The 16,909-nt window shown below is 36.1% G+C and overlaps 1 protein-coding gene across 1 annotated transcript in view; it reads right to left on the reverse strand.

Moving 5' to 3' along the window:
* dpyda (dihydropyrimidine dehydrogenase a) overlaps positions 1 to 16,909 on the reverse strand; it is a 121,281-nt gene that overhangs the window by 99,527 nt on the left and 4,845 nt on the right. Inside the window, exons 2-3 of the mRNA XM_023804550.2 lie at positions 11,036 to 11,146; positions 7,874 to 7,956 (exon numbers count right to left, since the gene is read on the reverse strand). Of these exons, the coding sequence (XP_023660318.2) occupies positions 7,874 to 7,956; positions 11,036 to 11,146 (194 nt within the window). The remainder of the gene's footprint in view (positions 1 to 7,873; positions 7,957 to 11,035; positions 11,147 to 16,909) is intronic.

Raw genomic sequence — 16,909 nt, forward strand, 5'->3', positions numbered from 1 at the left:
CCAGACAGGAGCATCATACTTCAGGAAGTCGCAAAAACATAAATGAAATGAACCATTTACACAGAAACTTACAATTTGTTTTAACCTTGGATGTGATCACAAAAATATAAATACTTTATTATAAAATACCAAATATCATACGCAACCACAACAATGAAGTTTTGTTCAAATTAGTATAATATGTGACTATTCAAATACTGATTCCAGTAAATTAACTGTTGCAATCTTTCATCAAACATGGATCCTGATTGCAATCCATATGCACCCCTCAACATATACCAGTGATTGTTCTGGTTTTATAAGAATAATTGAAATACAAGATCAGTTAATTTTACAACCATTCTAAATGTATATTTATGGTGTATACAGTACTACAGGCACATCTAAAGTATTCTAGCTAGCTCCGTTCAATTTTAATTAAAATTAATAATTATCAATATAGATGAAACAATACATTGAATATTAAACAGATAATATGGTGGTGTTTTATTAAAAGAAATAAGAAAAACAATTAAGATTTAGAAACTAAATACAAACTATTAAGAGGCTTAGAACTAATGGGAAGAGACCAAAACACTAATTCTAAGAAAAGAGATCAAGCACACAAACATCATACAATAAAAACCCTATGCATGGAAAACCTAGTATGTAAGATTCTCAGTGAAGAACAATTAAAGATTTACAGAAACCTGAAGGGGTAGATCACAAAGAACCCAAAAGAAAAATAACCTGTTTACCGTTCCATCATATAAAGCTAATGTTGGCTTTATATTGGAAAGATTTTTTCCCCTGCTTTTTCCTCTCAAGGTAACATTAACGCCACAGGATGATACAGCTACATTTTAGACCCTCATTCATCTCCCCGGCCAGCCGTCCAAGTGCATGGTAAATGTCAACAGAAAATAATGCGCACACAAAGGCAGTCTTATTTGTTCAGGAATTGCCCTGGGTCACAGTAATTCAGGCAGGCACACAGAGCACCCTCACAAAAGAACATTTCTGAGTTCTGCACCTTCGGAGCGACACCTGTGGTTTCCAGCGCATAATAAAATCAAGTTACTATACGACTTATTTCCCTGAGTGTTCACACAAAGCAGTTCCATGGCTTCCCAGCTCCCATCTATGAATGAGGCATTTCACACACTTTGTGCATATTCCAGGGCAATACAAACCCTTTGTGCGTACGTCTGCCTAATTATGTAATTCATGTTTTTTCGATGCCTATGCATTCAAACAGTCATACAGCAGCGAAAGAACCAAAGAGTTCGGTAAAACAGAACCTTTCTGAAGGTCTACGGCAGCGGCTCAAACAGGAAGACCTTAGTCAACCATGTTGTTTTAATGTTAATACCCGAAATAAGTATTTCCAGCTGTGCTTTTAAATGACAATTTTGTATTTATTTATTCGTTCTTTCAGATTAGTAAACCGTCATCAATGCAAAAAAGGAAGACTTCAAAATCAGCTATCAATCATCATAACGATCTATATGAGGCATCCAGTTCTATGCATTTAAAACAATTAAAACATTCATTTACAAATGCCAAGATGGGTGCAGAAGGTTAAATGTGCTGTCAAAGGTGTCCTACTGAGGTACAGCTTTAAAAAGACTATTAAAATAATGGCTACTGATTGAGCCATTTGCACTAACAGCATCTGAAAGTGTTAAAATCAACTGATAATATCCCATTATAATCGCAATATTCTTAACATGCAAAGGCAACGCAATTTGAAAGAAAGCAGTGACTTTTGATGAGAACAACAAATTAGCCGTAAAGGTCATTCCTTAATCAGAATTGCTAATATATCATTTTCATTGTCATTGTCAGCGTGAGGAAGAAGGGAATTACATTTCCAAATCAACAATTAACACTTACACTGCAGAATTTAAAAAAAAATGTTCAAGCAAATTAAATTCACAGCATTCACTTGAAAACAGCTTAAGGGCAAAAACGGGAATATAAATTACTCAAGAATTTTCTAAAAAAAAAAAAAATGATAAAAAAAAGGATGCAACCAAGAAGTTTTATTGGAAAACAATAAAAAAGACACCTGAAGAATATTTCACCATATTTTAATTCTTAGCAGTGAATATAACACACTATACTCATATAGTAAAACACTATACTCATATAGTAAATATATATTTCTGTAACATATACACAAGACTGAAAGTTCTGACACTGGGATCCATTAAAAAAGATTCTCCCACTTCAGAAACAAAAAAGACACATTTAAAGTAGTCTCAGAGTCATTTTATAAAGAGTTTTTGACTGATGGCCACATCTGCAATTTTACTCTTTACCCCAAATAATCCCGATGAAATGCCATTTCTCACCAGCTCCTGGCCGCAGAGAGCAGAAATGAGGCAGCACTGAGATGCAGTTATAGCACAGAAACAGCTCTCGTTAAAACTGTCAAAGATATCTTGCAATCTTCTGACAGTTGTCCCTTTAGTTTCACTTCCTCGCCTTTACAATTGTAAGCCACCACAATCTTTTTATCAATCCTTATGGTGCCATTGGCTCAAAGGCAGAAGAAATAGAGACCTGTCAAAGTCATGTTAAAGTAATGTATATCAATTTGTGGCTCAAGGGTCAGTCTTGGGGCTTTTCCCTTTCTGCCTCATTATTAGTAAACGTGGATGTAATTTTACCTGCCATGCAGAAAACCTACCACTAGAAGTCAGTAGCTAGGGGAGGATATTTCCACAAAAGGCTGAAGCTTATCGAATTTCCAGATCACGGATTTACAGCAACTCAAGTTCCAGCATTAATTTATTACTATTTTTTTTTTTGTGAAGGGCAACCATAAATTAATACTGAACATAGTTAAAATAGCTAATCAATGACAGTTTATCAAACCGAAAACAGACAATAAACCTCATTAGCGAGGTGTACATAGTATGACTTCCAGCTTTTAATATAACATTTAAAAATTATTTTGGGTGACAAAATTGGGCGACACTGTGCAATATTTCCAGAGCACTGGGCTCAAAGTGGCATCACTTTGCCGGTAGAGTTTGCCTGTTTACCAAATAAGGGATTTTTTATATATATTTAAATTCAAATTCAAAATAACTTTATTTGGCAATTAAAGGCACACAGGGCAGTTGAGCAAGGACACAAATGACATAAAGTGCAAGAGTAATTGCAATATATATATATATTGGAACATTTATTTATATATGTATACATACATATATACATATACTGTATATACATACATATATACATATATATATATATATATATATATATATATACACATATATATACACTCACACATTAAAATCTAAGTGCATTCTAACAAGGATCACATATGCTATGTAGGTATAGCACAGTGGTAGCAAAATTGCCAAAAAGAACATAAAAGCAAGAAAAAAAGGTACATTAATAAACCAAAAAAGAATAAAGATATGATGGAGATGTTCACTGTGCACATCAAACATAATAACAGACATGAGGAATCCAGGCAAGGAGAAGAGCTTTATGGCATGTTTGGCGGTTTCCACAGGAATCCCTAGAGCTGTCCTCGTATGGAAGCCAACACAGGACCCAACAGGGACAGCAAACAGCAGCATGCAAACGGGGACAATGCACGGTGCTATCAGCACAGGCAGATGGAGAAGGTTAAAGAGATGCCCTTCAACTCCACTGTGGTTACAGCACAATCACCCCAACAGCTCCACTCAACAAACCCTGACTGCAACACAACAACATTCCACATGCAGTGCAGGCAGACATACAGCTGTGCTTGTAATGGTATAAAGGCTGACTATACCAGAGGCATCGCAAATGTGTGCCATCCTTCTTTTGCTCTGTTCTTATTTCAACAGTAGTGTTCCTCACGCTACTGCTTTCACAAATCACCTTGGCAATTTAATAACGATCATATTCATAAGTATTTCTGTACACTTTAAGATGAAATTTGACTTTAAAATCACGACAAACTGTTTATTCAGCAATGTCTTACACGTCAAACAAAAAATTTTCAAAAGGCAGTCCTCATAAAGATCTTGTGGAGATGTCACTAGGGGACATTGAGTTATTTTTTTACATTTTTTATTGGACAGCTGTGAAGTGTTTTAAGTACCCATAAAATTGCCAGTACGCTTCTGACATCAAAAACACCAGTGACAAGTATTTTTGACCAGTTCTATGTATTTGTAAAACCATTCCCAGATCATGGAATTTGCATTAAAAAGCAAAAAAAAAAGGAAAAGAAAAGGAAAAGTTTCTCTTTCTAGAATATAATCCTAACATTTTAATATTCATGCATGCCATATTCCATATTCCATATTCTTGTAAACAAACCATTTGAGTGCAAATAGTAACACGAAGCGCAACAAATGATCAGAACAGTTACCTGCAGAGGACAGCAGAGAGCAGCATTAGGGAGAATTATGCACACCATGCACACAACAGTCTGCACAGAGGTAAATTACAAAACACACCATCTGTGCCACTGTTATTACAGGCTGTTACATGTTTTTAACATCCTATTTAACAATCATGGTAAAAATAAAATACAATACAAATATTTATGAGAATAATGCAAATGATTACAAAAAATACTTTTTTTTCTTAATCTAATGAGGATTTATCCTCAAATTTAATCACCCAGAAACGAAGGTCAATGCCCGATGACAAGGCCAGCTGGTGCCAATCAATGAGATGTTCCTTCGGTCCTTGTGCTCCTCCGGCGAGTCACTCAAATCGGAGAAGGGCTTAAAGGGGTAAATGCATCGCAAAATTGTTTTTAAAAAAATGAATAAATAACCAGTAGCAGCCTCATCAAGGAGAGCCAGGTTTATGGGATGGCCACCATCCATCTCCAGCCAGCCCCATGGCATCTGCACTATTCGCTCATTCTGACGGTCGGCCCAGTTGATTAGGACACGGACACGAATATGCAGCATCTTTCCATGCCACGCGGGGCATGCGACGGCATTCATTAGCGCTCCCGGATTGATGGCCTTTCCTTTGAGGCCCCCGCACTGTCTATCCGTGTCGCCTGCCACCCCCTCTTTGCCCTTGTCAAGCGCAGGTCAGCGTTTCACACCAGCCAATGATGAAACATTCATTCCCTCACCCTACATTTTTATACAGCATTTGCTGGTGATAAACGATATGAAAAGGGCTGCGGCTTCACAGTGTCAGCAGTGTTTTCATGGTGTCACAGTGTCACATGATATAACATGCATACAGTCCTGACACACGCTGCAGAATATGCTAATATTTGATTGGTGGTTCTCTGTGTTTTTAATCATATGGTTGGCTGCTCTCCATACACTTTACACTGCATTATTACTAAGCTGAGAGTAATTATGACCAAGTTTCCCAATTAAGAAAAAAGGGGGAAATAATCATCACAGAACAAAACATGCTTAAGAAAAAACTATGTTTTGCTTCTTTTCCAGGGAATTTATTTGTAAATATATAAAAAGTTTATCAGTGATACACCGATACACCCACATCTTCCGAAATCATTCTCATACAATGGCAGTAAATAACCATACAATTTACATAGCACTGCATGCATAACAAATATTACATACTGTACAAGTGCTAACCTTCCATCTTAATTTTTTCATCAGATATTGAGCTTCAAGAAAGATCTATAGTAATTCACTATCCAGATCACTGATACTTACAAAAGGCTGAAAAAATAATGCCAGTAATACAGCTGAAACTAAATACCTTGAGGAAATCAGACCACCGGGAACATACCGGAAACACCCTTTCATTGAGGTAGAACACATTAATTCCTGGGGAAAAAAAGTTTCCTTTAACTAGCTCCATATTGATAAAAAAAGCTGATATTATTACTAAGGGAATAGTGAATATTTCATATGTTAAGGGAAATACCAGAATATGTTTAAGCCCCTTGTGTGCCATGAATATGTCACTGGCTATATTGCATAATTATTTGCTCGTAAATTACAGTATATACTTTCTACTTTCCATTCCAAGGCAAATAAGGAATCTGATTGTCAGAGTCACACCATTTCTTAGCTCCTGAGCAGTAGACCATAAAGCTTAAACTTTCTTATGATCATTTGCAGATAAAGGCTTGCTGTTCAGACTTTGATGTCCAACGCTATTAGCTTTTTTTGGTGGGGGAATCCAATTCTTTCATCAAATTTGTTGCACAGCTCAGTGGGGGGTCAGCTACAAAGGAATTAAATCAGTTGAATGTTAATGGATCTCCATTTTCACCATGCAGGCTTTAAGGTGGTTGGTGTTTGTGTTTGTTGAATTTGTCAGGGAAAATTGCTTGGCACAAGTTATCCATTTTTTACACATACACATGTTAGGAAGATATGCATCTTCTATGAAGTCTTCAAAAGTCTGGAAAATAGCTTACGATCACTCATAATAAATATCCAGCTAATTATTTTTGGTTATGTTTGTCTGTCGCCAATGACATATTCCTGTTTAAGATGCCTAGATTTCAGATAAAGATTACATTGATTAACATGCAGGTGCTGTAATCCTATTCTATTAAAAACAAACAAAATGAGGACTCTTATACCTATGAACCGCTTAGCAGTTTGTACTTTAGATAACTCAAAATAATTCATAGATAGATTCATAGCAATACACCAATTAAAAAAAGAAAGGTAAAACATTTTTATTGCAATCTAGCGACAATAAACACAGAATCGTCAACATTTTTCAAATAAAGCTAGGCTATCTAATGGCACTGAGAGGATGTTTCCATTGTCTACAAACGTAACATACATGTGACCATTTATCTTGATATCACAAACACTCGATATTTACCTACATAATATGCAAAATCCTTCACTCACCACCTTCAGGAATCAAAACAAACATAAACAAACTGTGACTTTCTTCAACCAAACCTGGAATCTAAGTACCAACCTAAGCTGTTCACTCCCTGTTCTCTCAAACGTTCTGACATCGCGATACTGGAAGCCAGCTGACAGCTCACCATCAATTTCACTTATTGATAACGAACATTCCTGTCTTACTGTAGCCGTAACACACTGTGGTGTACTGTACCAATGGAATCACGGTGGCGTTAGCAGGTTCGTAAGAAATCATGGGCTGAGATTTTAAACAAAGTGCAACATCCTTTCAGATGCAGAGCTGAAAAATATATCACATAATAGAATAACTTTTATATTAAAACTAAATTAATTGACTGTTTAATTTAAAGATCAGAGTAACAGTCACCCATATCAGGCAAATTTTAATAAAATAACTTATGAAAAAAGACACAAACATATAGACATACAACTATATTTCCAGCTCGAAAATGAATTGCTTCATCAGCTGGACCTTCTTCATATAACTATAATAGCCGATAATTAGACAAAAAGAGTACAAAATCACATCATGACGGCACGCAGTGCTTTTATTTAAAATGATTAAACCTTTTAAATACTTAATGCAAGGAGTATCCATTTTTATGTGACTGGAGGTCAAGATATCATCTAAATTGCAGTGATATTAATATAAGATATGTGCATGAGCTACTACCTTTTGACTTGTACAAAATCAAATATTGTATGGCTTCAAATAAAGGCATCAAACGCAAGTCCCACAAGTTACCATTAAGCGAAAGCAAACAGAAAATAAAATACCTGTACAATTAATACATACATATATGTGTCAAGGCATAAAAGACCTCTTCGGAATAAGCTGTGAGAAATTTTAAAATATAAAATAAACACTGAAGGGCTTTACAGTGCTTTACCACCTTTACTGTGGCCTCAAACATAAGGCCACAGGGATATACCACTGAGAGTGAAGCTGAACGCTGCAATAAACTAATATGTTCCCCAAAAATGAAGAGTTTTTTTTTGCCCAATCTTTGACTGTTTCCATGGTGACCCTGTCATACCTCATTGCTTCTCGGAGTGCTCCTCGCTCACTCAGAGTCGTGTGTTTGATGTCATCAAAATTGTTCTCCAGTTTCATGCAGGTCTGTTATTAAAAAAAAAAAGTAGCGTCTGGTAAGGTAAAGATTTTATTTATTTATTTATTTTTGCTCGCTAAACTATGTGGAAATCACAAACAATGTGGAAATCTCTTTTTTTTCTCCCCAGCCTATGGAAAACACTCGTGCAAATCAGGTGGCTTTGTGATTAATCAAAAATGGCGATGTGAACTTGTGGGTCAAAGAAAAGTCCCTCCCTTTGTTCGGCGTGCTGTTGCCATGGTAATGCTCTTATCAATTTCCTAACCCTGGAGTAAGTGTCAGGATGGAAAAACGTCTGTTGTTATTGACACACTCATAATTAGTGCAGAGCTGCCCCTGCCCCCCCCCCACAGAACACAGAGTGAGGGCCCAAAAATATCCTTTCTGCTAGTTAAATTCCAAACAGTCACAATAAAACCACACATTCCATTCGACTGATTAGGTAACATTTTCTTTGGTCCTTAAATATTACAATAATGTAACATTACTAGGTATTTATACCCTTAATCCCAAATCATTTAATACAAGAAAGGAGGCTATTTGATCTGAAGATTATCACAAAAATATCAACTTTTGCTGATAGCCGTTGCATGGTAAAGTTAACTATACTCACAGATTCTGGAATAGGAAAATAATTTTTTGAAAGGCAAACATTTTCGTATATGTATAAGCTGAAGAACAAAGCAAAACAGACGTAAGACACTCACTAGATCAGGTGTCAAGGAGTTAACGAATGTACACCTAAGCAAAATGCTTTTTTCATTCTGAGTAAGAAAAATGTACAACAAAAGTAGCCTGAGGCTTCAAATATAGGCTTTATGTTGTAATGTTAAAATGTATTTTCTAGAGTACTTTATTGGTTCTTCAGCTGTGTTTGTGTTCAACACAAAAAGATAGTTACATTTTACACATGTCAGTACATTTTATAAAATGTATAATTTATCATGTGTTTAATTTACAAATGTTAATTTATATTTAGTTTTACACATTTAAATATGTTTTAACTATTGTTCATAGCAAAAACACATATAAATGTTGGACGTATGTATGAAATACACAAGCTTAAATATTTCGAAACCAAATTTTGTACACAACTAGTTAATAAAATATTAAAGAAAACATGTATTTCTAAAAGTAAAAGTTAATTGATGCTGGAATCTTACTAGATGTTTGCGAAATTTTAATTTCAAGTAAGCAGTATTAACGCAAATCATTTAGAACTGTGATATGGCAATGCCCCCGCCCCCAACCCCCCACCAGCTAAGAGACAAGGTTAGATGGAAATACAAATGCAACTAATACAATTTAGCGCCGGACACACTTAACTGACTTAAGAAGATCTGCTCGCTGCAACCACAATGCAAAATTAATGTGCATGTCATTTCCCATTTCCCAGCCCATTCAGGATATTACCTCACTTTGTAAATACAGTTAGCTGACTAGACATAAAACACTTGGTATATCCACTGAAAAGCATGCAAATTTGGTGAGACAGGATCTTTAACATAATTCATTCGATACCCTCTTTCTCCCTCAGCACGGAACACTTATGGTACATAAACCAATCTGCGCAGCAAACTCTATTTATAAGCTGAAATCCTCTGTATGCTGAATTGTGCTTAAATACAGCAATTCTTTGCAATCCATGTGTGGGAACCGAAGAGGATCCACTCAAGCTCTTGTCTTGTCACCCAGTAGCTGTTTAATAAACTCCATTCACTAACGACACTGAATTTCCACATAAGGCTACCTTTCACTCTATGATTTGGCTATTCTAAAAAGCAACTTGTGTGTGTGTGTGTGTGTGTGTGTGTGTGTGTATATATATATATATATATATATATATTGTATATACAAATAAATAAAAGCAAACCTTAAGTATTTTAAGTATTCTTTAAATACTTTTTAACTTAACGTGCTTAATGGGATAAAATAAGGTCAAAAATTACCCACATTCATTTGTGTCAGGGCTGCACACTGTGAAGAATCTATTTAGTTTATTTTATTCTGATGTTGCGATATTTGTTATAGAGACAACCCTCTCTTCAACATGCAAAACTTTTAATGAGCAATCTGTCTTCTTATTGCCTTACTCCTTTAGACATGATTAATTTACTTATATATCAAAATGATTGAATGGATCATTTGTTCCTTGTTTTACTTGATCAATATCTCCTCAATAGTGAGATATAAACCTGGCACACTCATTAAATGGACCTCATCCATAACACAATACACGTATTTGAGAAAGGTAGGTGATTTTTTTTTTTTAACTGTGAGTTCAGGAATTTCAAGCTTAAAAATAATTTCCCCTGCGTTCACTAATCGTCCTTAGAATGCACTCAGAACGTAAGAAAGTCACGTTTGATATTGAACATAAACCTTGTCAAAGCGATTTTGCATTTTAAGATGCAAGTGCACGGCAATAAATTAAATTTCAGTTTTAACCTCGGTGTGCTTTGTTCTATAAATAATTCCTGGCTGTTGCATTTTTATTGCATAATGTAACTGTCAAAAAATGTTCATATCAAAGCTATTTTTTACAGATCATCCAATCTGGATAAACCTACAGAATGTCAAAACAGTTAATATGAATATTCAATTTAAATATATATAAAAATTATACAATTCAATTCCAAATTAGTATTGCTGTGTAGCCTTCAGTTTGTGCATGTCCTCAACCACCATGCATGATCAACATACCCTAAACGAAATGCTCCAGAACAACATTTACGGAGGAAAAAAAAGTATTAGTTGATAGAGCGTTCAGGCAACAAACTTAAATGACATACATTGTAATATTAATGGTTCTGCTGTGTAAATATGGTGATCTGCTTATAATTTATTTAACATTTTTACTTATGAATCTTTCATTTTTCTAGGTACATGAATGTCATAGTTGTGGTTTCTACATCTGTCAGTAATGTAAGCCTTATAGTGATAACTTAATTTTCTGCAACAAAAGAGAACCTCAATGGATTTTAAAGATCTATATAAATATCCATAGTGTTTTAGAAGAGGAAAAAGGTCCTTTTTGATGCTTGTACAAGCGTGAAAAAAAAAAATCAAAGAAGAGACACTTACATCGCAGCCTTTCTCTGGGTTTCTCTTCCAAAGCTTCTTTTCCGTTTTCTTTGAGGTTGTAGAACAGATAGCAGCATGATTCTTCACTCTGGGATTTAACGCCAGGATATTCTGTAAAATACAAAGCATGTCAAAAAATAAATAAATAAAGCAGGTCAAATTCAGGAACACCAAAGGGACTGTAAATCTGTTAATTAGGTGAAGTTCATTTTAATTGTTTTACACTATCCTAAATTAGGGGTACTTAAGACTTGTTCCTGTGGGCCTCAATTTATGCAAGCTCTTCATTCTGTCCTTGTTGTATCTCATTTAACTGATTTACCAAAAAAAAAGGTCATTTTTGCTTATCAAAAACTAAGCTGAAGCCACACATTTCTCAAAATAGAGGTGTCACTTCTGCAAGCTATTACAAACGGTTGCATCTTAATTTCTACACAAAATTCACATTTACAGCAGGGGTTTATCTGCTCGGTAACGTGTAATTAGTTCCTTGATGAGGGTTGTGACCAAAGCCCACACACACACACACACACTTCTGCTCTTGTAGGAATGGCAAATTAAGTAGCTCTGCTCTACCTGAATCCGACAGATTGGACTGCCCCTTAAACAAAACGCTCAGAGACACACCTGCCAGCAGGAAGGGGCAAAAAGCCAACACCTCCTGCCCCGTCACCCCCTGTCTAAGGGGCAACAACTAATAAAGTGGCTTCTGGACCAGACCAAGAGGTTGAAGGTGAAAGTCCCAAGCAGAAGGACCATCTGTTAAAGGCAGAAATAACTAAGCAAAGTGTCACAGCCCATCTTCAAGATTCTGTTTTAGATATACTTAACTGCTCAATACTGAATTACCAAAGCTAATAATTAAAATGAATACAAATACTTGAATTATAATGAATGTTTGTTCAGCTACACAATATAAAACGATTAAAGTTTCTGTCCAGTTTGCATTAGTGGCCAAAACTGTGGAAACACATAGCATTTTTGGCATTAACCCTCAGCTTCTTCATCTATAAGCCTTCCAGACTCTTACAGTCAGGATAGGAAGTCAAAGGCTGATACAGAACAGCACAGTGCACAAGGTTGGGGTTAAGGTACCCTAACCCTAACACCTCAGAAGACACACACACACACGCACGCACATGTCATGTACACGCACACACACACACGCACACACAGGTTAGTAATTATATCTTTGTGGGGACTCTGCAATCATTCCTAGGAAAACACTAATCCCCAACATGGCGACCTTAACCCCTACCCAGCCCTAACCTTAACTATAAGTAACTAAACAAAATACGAGACTTCTGGCATTTTTTCTTTTTTGATTGCATTCACAGATCTCTGAGTGGACCAGAAAAATGGTCCCCACCATGTCAAAAAGACAGGTTTTAATTGCATTGTGGGGGACATTTGGTAAACTAAATCCACCTACACACACGCACATTACGTATCTATATCTTTGTGGGGTCTCTAAATTAATTTCTTTGGGCATAACCCTAATCCCAACATTGACAACCTTACCCATAACCCCTACCCAGCCGTAAACTTAACCATAAGTAACAAAACAAAATATAAGACTTTTGGTTATTTTAGTTTTTTGATTGCATTCACAGATTTTTATAAAACAGAGTTTCCCCTTGTGGGGACCAAAGCAGGTTTTTATCACATTTACTGTACAGCACTTCATCCCTACAATGTAATCTGTACCTGACCCTGCACACACACAAACAAAACCCCCCCACAAAAGAAAATAAACAACTGTCATCGGTAAATGATAAAGGTCATTAAATATATTGCTTAACCTTTAAAACCTGTCAATAAATATTACTAATGAAAACAGTAGCTGCCCACATACTGAGAGTAAAATACATTATTTGAGAATATATTCATAGATCTGTATATTTAAAAGCTATGTAATATAGATGAGATCTTTTATTCATGTTGTTGCTAATATTTAGCAAGACATAGGTCTCCATGTCAAAGATAAGAACTTTAAAAAAGCACAATTTTGATGCCACAAATCCCGTATAACTGTTGAAAATATAAGCTACTTAGACATAAACTTGAAGACATAAAATTAGCCAATTATTTTTACAAAACAAAAACCACAATCACTGTTCTATATATAGCAAGAATAGAATCTGCACTTCATTTAAAGTGGCCATTACGGGAAATTAATGCTTATCATTAGAGCAAAGTAACCCAAAATGGTCAACATGTTCATCTCCTTATTTTGTTTATGGTAATAATTTCTTGAATTCAGAAACAGCAGCACATTTTGTCACACCCATGAAATAAAAAAATCCACAATAGTGGAATACCAGAGGCGAGAATAAGTAGCATTTTCTTTTTATACCGACTATGGCATACGGATGCAGACACTCCTGAGCAGCTACGGAAAAGTAACCGCCGCCACGGCACCGTTAAACCGCGTACATAGTGATGCACATATGGAGCAAAGAACAGCCAAAGTAACTGAATTAATCGTGTTAGTGGGCAGGCAGCACCTTGTAAATAATGTCAGATATTATGCATTCCAGCCTCGAAGGTCAATGCTTTGCGAAGGGACTGGCGACCATCTGTATGGTGTCAATCAATACGTCCAATAAAGCACGCCTGTCTTATGACTTTAACAAACTCAGTGTTAAACAAAGTACATGTCTTAATGTAATAGCGAAAAAAAGTTACTTAAAAAAAAACACTGAAAAGTAAGTGAATGTGCATAAGAAATTATTTTCATTGTAAGTAACTGTGATTTTTTTAATTGTCTTAAATTAATTTAAACACAATGCACTGTCTACTGGGGACAGACCTGGGCTATTAAGCTGTCTACACTTCACAGTGTAAGTTCAGTATGTTTTTGTTTCTTTAATCAAATGGACACTCCCAGGAGGGGACCCAACCCCCCCCCATCTCGATAACATGTTTTAAGGATTGTGTTTATCATTCACGGCTGATCACGCCACCCCAGACAGACAGGGGATCGATACCTGCCAGAGTGAGGCCTCCGCTGCCTTAAAATGCAAGTGATAAAACAGGGGAAGCGTTCAGAAGTTAAGGAAAAACAAAGGGAGGAATGCATGATTACAGAAACAACATCAGAAATGACAAAAATTATTCAGGTGAGTAAAATTTGTTCAAATAAACATTTAAGTCGCATATACCTAGTATAAATTTTAAAGAATGTTCAGTTTATTTGCTTAATCGATATATGACTTCATTTTCACCAATACAGGTACAGGGGTTTAACCATTCATACCAGCATGTGGATAACTTCCATCCATCCACCCATTCTCTGTAACCACTTGTGCTATTCAGGGTTGTGGGGGGTCCGGAGCCTATCCCAGAGGCTACGGGTGCAAGGCAGGGAACAACCCAGGATAGGGCATCGACCAATCACAGGGCACACTCACACACCATAAGGATAACTTGACTTTTTTTCCCCTATAAACAGGTGCATTACAATGAAATTAATATCTTAAATTAAAAAACAAGCAATCCATACATGTATACACGAAGACATACGGGATCCATTCTTCACAACAGAAGCTCAAATATTTGAATGGGATATGATTTACGTCTATGAGGTGGCCAGTGGCTAACATGACTTAGCAGTTTTTTGGCATACACTTCGTCTTCTCATGAAATCAATACAGAAATTTCCACATATTGATCGGCTGTTACAGAAATATGGCAACAAGCCTTGAATCAGCAATATTAAATACAGCATCAGAATGTTATTCATCCTTTCGGCAACGGACTGGCATCCTATACAGGGTGAAAGACAGACTGATGTTACTCATCATTTTATATAGTTATATTCAATGCAAGAAAACTTCAGATCAGCATCCAGTAAATATGAACAGTATTTACACGAAGCAGTAATGTGAGTAAATAACTTCAGAGTTCGATTCATGTTCCTCGCTAAGCACAATCCCCAGGTTAAGAACATACGTCTTAAGAACAACTCGTACTTACAAACAGACCTGCCATAAAAAACTATTATATAGAATTTGGGTTAAATACAGTGGTTTGTAATAACAAAAGCATGCACTACTTTGTGACGCTCATTAAATCATTGCGCTGCTTCAGCGGTTCATGCAGTTACTTTTATTATTACTGTTTAATTATTATTATTGTGTTTTGTATTATTATCTTTGTGGCTTTCCTACAATGTTGAGGTAAAGACAGACTTAAGGAACTGATCTGAACTCGTTCATAACCTGGGGGCTGTCTGACTATGGTTTCAGCTTTCTAATGATAAAATCAAACTGTTTATCGATCATCGGCTAACACGTTTTTTTGTTAAACTTCTTTGATCAAAATTTTAATGTGGTAAACACAACTTTTTGAAATATAATCATTGTATACGAGTCTTTTAGTCTCCGCTCCCTATAACCCTGATTAGGAAGTAGTTAGAAGATGGAAGGAAGTATGGGTGGATGGATGGATGAGTCAGATGTTACACAATGTTAGAGCATTTTTTTCCGAATTTCATGCTGAAGTCAAAGAGAACTGAATCTGCTGATGCAAAAGTTATCAGTAGTATCACAGTTTAGCATGACAACACCAATATTAAACAAGATTGCGGCAGTGGTGGCTTAATGGTTAGGGAAGCGCACTTGTAATTGAAAGATTGCTGGTTTGAATCCCTGACCAGCAAAGTATCACTGAGGTACCCTGAGCAAGGTACCGCCCCCAAGCGCTGCTCCCCGGGCGCTGAATTAGCTGCCCCCTGCTATGTCACATATGGGTTAACTGCAGAGGACACATTTTGTTGTTGTACACTGTGTGCTGTGGTGTGTCAACACTGACCTCTAAATATGGGCAGTATGGCCCCTTACAAGCTTATAGTAGTTAACACTGGCTAACAGCTTCCACAAATGCTCTCATTTTGTATCACTGCACTGGACCAGGATTGTGTGCATGAGTTTCACCATGCAGCCAGTTCCAGTCTGTACACATTTATCTGGCCCATACAGACATGCAGGTCTATGGAGTTTCTGGTAAATTACAGTATCTATTTTCTCAGGAAGACAAGAAACGTAAGAAAATGTAAAAAAAAAATGAATAAACCCACAATTAACACACGTATCACTAAAGGCTTGCAAAATATGTATTTGGTATGTATACTTTAGTTTTTTATAGTTATAATAGAAGCACTAACATTTTCAAATATCTGCAATGAAAAAGTTTCTGAGGTCAGTGATGACTTACTTCCACAGTCCTACTAACTGTAACTCACAATTAATCGTGGGCTACCTCACTAAAGGTATATGCCTGTGGCACCATCAATACTGAAAGTCTAAAGTATGGCAAATATTCAGGCAAAAATAACGTCCCTTGATTTTCTTTCAAAGTCATGTGGCAATGATAATAGTAGCAATCTTTACTACTGTTCTGAGTACTCGATTTTTATTCTATTTTTTTTTTTGCAAGTCTTGCAATAAATATCAAAATTGCAGAATATCAATTCTGCTCTAAACACTTACATTTGTTCTGTTCACTCTCCATTTTAAATAATGACAAAATCGCATAATATTGTTTAGAGACTTTACTCGACAATTTCTCTGACCTTTTGTCTCCAGCTTCATGGATAATTGACTATGTATATATTCCACAGTGCACAGTTTAAAGCTAATGCCTATTTTCTAAATGATCAGATGAAACATCTAGAGAACTTCAAGCTCAGTTCAGTGACAAACCTCTAAGGACGTCTGTTCACCACTAACATTTTTAGGAATTTTAACTGTAGGCATTATTAAATTAATTCCATTCAATATCAGCTGCACTGATAAAGCATCCAATCCTGAGTGTGCCTTGCCAGGTTTACCACCCGGTACTGCACGAGCAGTCATGTTACCACTTACTTCA

This window comes from Paramormyrops kingsleyae, chromosome 15 (assembly GCF_048594095.1).
Source record: "Paramormyrops kingsleyae isolate MSU_618 chromosome 15, PKINGS_0.4, whole genome shotgun sequence".
In the NCBI taxonomy this organism is placed as follows: domain Eukaryota; kingdom Metazoa; phylum Chordata; class Actinopteri; order Osteoglossiformes; family Mormyridae; genus Paramormyrops; species Paramormyrops kingsleyae.